General features: G+C 32.3%; 1 protein-coding gene across 1 annotated transcript; it reads right to left on the bottom strand.

Annotated features, from left to right (window-relative positions):
* Positions 1–449: 449 nt before the first annotated feature.
* On the bottom strand, positions 450–5,166 carry LOC137830369 (ammonium transporter 1 member 1-like). The gene has a single exon (XM_068637659.1). It carries the CDS (start codon positions 2,384–2,386, stop codon positions 884–886), a length of 1,503 nt encoding a protein of 500 aa, XP_068493760.1. The 5' UTR covers positions 2,387–5,166; the 3' UTR covers positions 450–883.
* Between the last annotated feature and the right edge of the window lie 834 nt (positions 5,167–6,000).

Here is a 6,000-nt window from a genome sequence, read left to right on the forward strand (position 1 = left end):
CAACAGTTAAGTGACTAAATTGAGAAAACTACGAAAACAAACCCCATAAATAAAATAATTTTACTCCCTGTCATGTGGAGAACCAAATACAGTAACGTAAACCTTTTAAGAGAATCTCTTACTTTTTTTTTAATATCAGAATCTTTACTCTTATCAGCAGGACCAATAAAAAATGAGAATTCCCATAGTACAGACAGAGAAAAATCTACTAAAAAATCTATAAGAGACGAACAAAAAAAGTCCTAAATAATCGTCATGCATGTGTGATGGAGGTGGAAGACACGTTTGGCTCAATCTTCTACATATACATCGTTAAAGAATTATTTTTAAGTTTAAATTTATTTTATGTTCAAACAACTTTCGATAATCTAAAATTATATACTTAATCTTACAAATATTTATTTTTATAACAATAAATTTTAAATGAAAATAGTTGTTAACCCACTATATTAAATATAATTATTATTTATGTTTTGATACAAGCTTTATATGTTGCAAACATAAGGATAATGGGAACTGGTTATCATGATGGTCATGGTAAAGGTCAAAGAAAGTGGCTACTATGCCAGAAGAAATGAAAATTGAATATGGGAAAGTGGTTAGAAATATAGCATTTTTGCGGAAGATAATAAAAAAAACATATTTTTTACATATAAAAAAGAGTAAAATAGATTATAAAAGGCATAAATAAAATAAAATATTTATACAGCTAATTGTAAGGGCAGTGAAAACCAACCCAACACAGAAACGTAGGGAATAGGCTAATCTTTTCAGTTGGAGTTCAATGTAGGACCATTAACAAGGGTAGAAGGAAAAATCTAGAAGAAGGCAACAAGAATAACGAAATCCAAACAAAAAGCTACCATGGTCTTCTTCATCATAATCACTCATCAGTGGTGGGAGTGGAGGAGTTGGGTTCAACCTTTCTCAACTGAATCCCATGCTTCTGCGTCTCATCATCCTCATAGGCGTACGCAAACCCTCCATGCCGGGTCATATCCATACCCGCGAGTTCATCTTCGGAGGAAATCCTCAAAAGATTCAATTTTTTTAGCAGCCAGAAGAGAGGTCCCATGGTGGCACTAACCCACCCAACAATGACCAAAATCTGAATCACGTGCGCCGCCAACAACCGCCCTCCACCCCCCATGAACAACCCGTGCGGCCTCGACGCATCTCCCCCGTAAGCCTCAAATACGTACTCCTTCTTCGCGAACAGCGCCGTGAAAATCACCCCCCACGCGCCGCACCCTCCATGCAGCTGCGCCGCCTCTAACGGATCGTCAAACCTAACCCTCTCCGCCAGTTTGTTACACGCGATCAAGACAACGGACGCCACAAAACCACACACGATAGCTGCCCACGGCTCTACCACAGCACAACCGGCTGTGATGGCGGCGAATCCGCCCAACAAACCGTTGCAGACATCGGTGACGTTCCAGTGACCAGACAGCACCCGTTTCCCGAAGAGCGTGGTCAACGCCGCCGTTGAGCCTGCCAGAGTTGTGGTAACCGCGGTTCTCCCAACCGCGCTCCATTGACCGTACTTAGACCCTGGGTTATAAGGGACCAAGATTTTGTTGAACGAACCAGGGTTAAAACCGTACCAACCGAACCACAGCATGAAGGTTCCGAGCACGACTAACGAGGCGCTGTGGCCACGTAAGGCCACCGCGCGTCCCGTGTGATCGAATCGCCCGATTCGGGGACCCTCGATAAGCGCGCCCCAGAGTCCCGCCACGCCGCCGACCATATGGACAACGCCGGAGCCGGCGAAGTCGATTACGCCGGTGGAGAATAAAAGATTGTGTAGGTTGAACGCGGATGCCCAACCGTCAGGGGACCAGAACCAGTGAGAGACTACCGGATACACAAACCCGGTGAGGAAGGAAGAGTAGACTAGGTACGCGACGAACTGCGTTCGCTCGGCGATGGAGCCGCTGGTGATGCCGGCGGCGGCGATGGCGAAGGCCCACTGGTAAAGGAAGTTGCTGTAGTCTAAATTCTGGGCGTGGATGTCTGTGAGGCCGAAGTAGTGTTTCCCGATGAAGCCGTTTGAAGGGGAGCCGAAGGCGAAGGCGAAACCAAAGAGGTAGTAGAAGAGGCCGCCGGCGGCGGCGTCGAGTACGTTGGTGAGCATGATGTTCATGGTGTTTTTGGCGCGGACTGAACCCGCGCAGAGCATGGCGAAGCCGAGCTGCATCGAGAACACGAGGTACGCGGAGAAGAGGAGGTAGGTGCTGTCGATGGCGTAGCCCGTGTCAGTGAAGTTCCTACTGACGGCGGCGAACTGGTCGCATATCAGCGTGGCGGCGGCGTGGGGGTCGGTTGTGTTTGAGCCAAAGAGCTGGGCTAGTTGGTCCGCCGAACAAGTTTGCAGCGACATGGTTGGTGGGCGTTGAAACGCTGCGTTTGGGTTCGGCGCACTACTTGGCGAGGGGAATGTGAACACCTTGAGATGGAGAAGAGAGTGTGTGTCTGTATATAAATAGAGATAATGATGAAAGTCAAATTCTTTGCGCTAACTTTGGAATGGAAGAGAGGGAGAGAGAGTGTGTGTGTGAGTGATGGAGAGAGAGAGAGGGGACTTTTCAAAGGTTCAGATTCGGGGAAATTAATAAAAAAGTTGGGTAACTGCATCACGGTTTTCTTCTTTAATGTTTCTTTTTTCTCAACTTTTAATTTTTCTTTTATCACCTCACCTACTTTGTTTTATATGTAAAAGTATCTGTTTTGGTAATTATCATAATCATGTGGACACAGTGTACGTGAATCTATTTATTATTTTATTATTATCATCATTATTATTGTGTTATTATTGTCAGAAGTATCCCATTTTTAATTAGTAGATTAAGAAAATAAAGAACAAATTTAACTTAAAAAAATCATTTATAATTTAAAAGTAATCTTCGAATTAATTACTATATATACACACACTATAAACGCGCGTAAATTAATTAATGTGAAAAATATTCCAACTCAATAAGTAATGGTATTGTAAATGTGTCTACCGCAAGGGAATGTCAAATTAGTTATTATGTTACACTATATAGAGGAGAAAGCTATTTTGTTATAGGAAAATTTTCCTTTTACACTCCAAATTATAATATTATAATATTTTAAGTTAAAAAATAAATATAAGTAAAATGTTAATATTTTAGAGTATGTTCTTTTTTACTTGTACATAGTGTTAAAGTATCATCCCTTTTGTTATATTAAGATTAAGAATATTATTTAACAAACTTCTTTATAATGATTTAAAAAAATTATTTAAAATTTAAATTAATTTATACATTATAAGATCAGAAATAAGAATGTAGAAAGTTATACAATCTTTTTTATAGATTAATTTGTATATAATCTAATTTTAATTTAGGAAAAACTTATTTTATTTTTTTATAATCTTGTTAAAATATAGTTTAAAATGACATTTTGTAAAGATTAAAAAATAGCTTTAGAGTACCAGTGATATATTTTAAATTATATATGAATATTTTATTATTAAAGTGAAAAAAATATATAAATAAAAAAAAATATTTATTTAAGTTTCATTTTAAAGTAATCATCATCTCTCTAGTTTTTATTTTTCTTTACATGTTTTTTTCTCTCACCCCTCTTTCATCAAATTAACGATTGAAGTTCATCCTTAAATTCTTAAATCTATGTCAATACAAGTCTTCTAGAGGTAAAGAGTAAAATGTTTATGTATGTTGGTCAATAGAAGTTTGACATAAAAAAATATGAATTATGAATTATTATAGATATTTGATTATTTTGAAAAAAAATATTATGACAATTGATAATTGTTATTTAAAATTACATTTATATTAAAAAATTTAAAAATAACTAGATTACTATGTTGTTTGTATTGTGTTTGTTTTCTATATATATATATATATGATGATTGTGTTTTTATATAAGAAGATATAATATTTCATATTCCCTTTAAATAAATGAAATATTTAATATTTTATTTAAATATTTTGTTTTAACATACATTTCAACTTCTCCCTCCGCGTGTGTTTTCTTTACAATTGTATATGCGTATTTTTTTCTAATATAAAGAAAAATCTAATATATGTAATTGAATTTTTTTAACACACTTTACTTATTTCTTATTTTTGTTATCACTTCTCTCTTTTTCTAAAAAAAATATTATAAGTTTTCATTACTAATTAATTTTGAATGATTTTGTTTTCTTTTAAGTACTCTCTTATTTTGTTGAACAAATAAATTGTCACTGGTGATATATAGTACTACATTTTTATATACTAAGTTTGTGTAAAAATAATATTTTTTAACATATTTGGTTGCAAAGAGTATTTTATTAAAAATAAAATAAAATATTACCTTATTTTTAAATATTTATAAAAATATTTTTGTATATTTCTTGTTAAGTTTTAATTTATGTACATTTAAATAGTTTGGACATCTAACTAATACTTTTTCATTAATCATACACCACTACCCGTTTTAATTATTTTATCCGCAACAAAATCTGGCATATACTAAGAAGAGGATCATAAATCTCTTTTACTTAATTAATAATTAACTCTTTTGATCGAGATATCAATAGTAAATAATTTATCACAATAATTACACACAATAGTAATAATAATAATTTATCATAATAAATTCCAATAAAACAACATACACACGTCACATTGGCATCATGCTAAAAACATTTAAATCCTTCCAACAAAATATAAAATTACATTTTCAAATTTTGATAATTGTGATTCTTTTATTTTTAATTTAGTAACTTATTTATATGTTATGTTTGTCATTTTTATTTTGTTTATAATTATTTAACTTTTTGTTATTTGATTTCTATATAATTATAATTTCTTTCTTAATATTTAATATTAGAAAAATAAAATATTTATCTTTTTGGTATATTTTATTTTTATAAAAAAAATCATTTGATTAATATTTAGAACATTAAATGAGCATATACAAATATAACTCCAATGAAGAAGAGATAAAAAAAAATCATGAATACTTTTATCCTAATTGTGAGGAAGATTTTATATGTCAACTAAATAAGGTTTATTATATTTATTTTATAATTGATATAGGTCGATAAAACCAAAAAATGTGATTTTTTTTATTTGGTTGTCAAATAATAAATATACTAAATGATCTATCTAGGCTGAAAAAAAAAACATAAAACTAATTTATTTTGCAAGAGTAAATTTGTATTGACTATATTCAATTAATTTTAATGAAAAAACTTATACTCTGAAACAAAACTGAATGCACTAAATAACAAAATAATTAGTACAATGTGGATAATAAGTTAAATAACTTGTACAATGTGTATAATATAAGTTAAGCTCAAAAGAGTAAACTCTTTCTGTCATGACAATATGAGACAGAGGGAACATAAGAGAATAAGTCATTTTTTAATCTTATTTTTTAAGAAAGATAGAACAGAGAAGTCATAAAAAAAGAAGAAGTTAAGTGTCTTAAAAGAATTTCAATAGTAAAATAAAACTACGATAATTGAAAATTTATATCATAAAGTTTAATAAATTAATTACATATTTTACCAAATCAAAATCACATTATTAAAAAAATCAAATTTAAAACATTATTTTCTGAGATTATCGAGAGTTGTCTTGCTAACTAGCTATTGGTAAATTGCATAAAATATTTAAAAGTTTCGTTATTTTATCTTTAAATTATCAAGGTTTGATCTTAACTTTTTTTTTATTCTCAATAATAAATCGATAATGACAAATTGTAGTAGACTTTTATCTGCTACAACACTTTTTACCATTGGTATCGACAAAGTTTCTTATTGACAACTTACGAAATATAATTTATCATAAATTTATTACGAAGTGGATTTTAAGTCTAACTCAACCCCCTCATGCCGAGAGTGATAGATAGAAGCTCGTGCGTGGGACTATATATTTTGGGTGGTCCGATAGCGGCTGGCCTGATAAGGCCAACAAATACTCGCTATGATAGGTTCGAAATGGCTTTGATACCATA

Source organism: Phaseolus vulgaris, chromosome 7 (assembly GCF_000499845.2).
Source record: "Phaseolus vulgaris cultivar G19833 chromosome 7, P. vulgaris v2.0, whole genome shotgun sequence".
NCBI classification, from domain to species: Eukaryota; Viridiplantae; Streptophyta; class Magnoliopsida; order Fabales; family Fabaceae; genus Phaseolus; species Phaseolus vulgaris.

What these genes read in the sequence shown, in the direction of transcription:
- LOC137830369 (XM_068637659.1), bottom strand. Translation starts at nt 2,386, where the DNA reads ATGTCGCTGCAAACTTGTTCGGCGGACCAACTAGCCCAGCTCTTTGGC.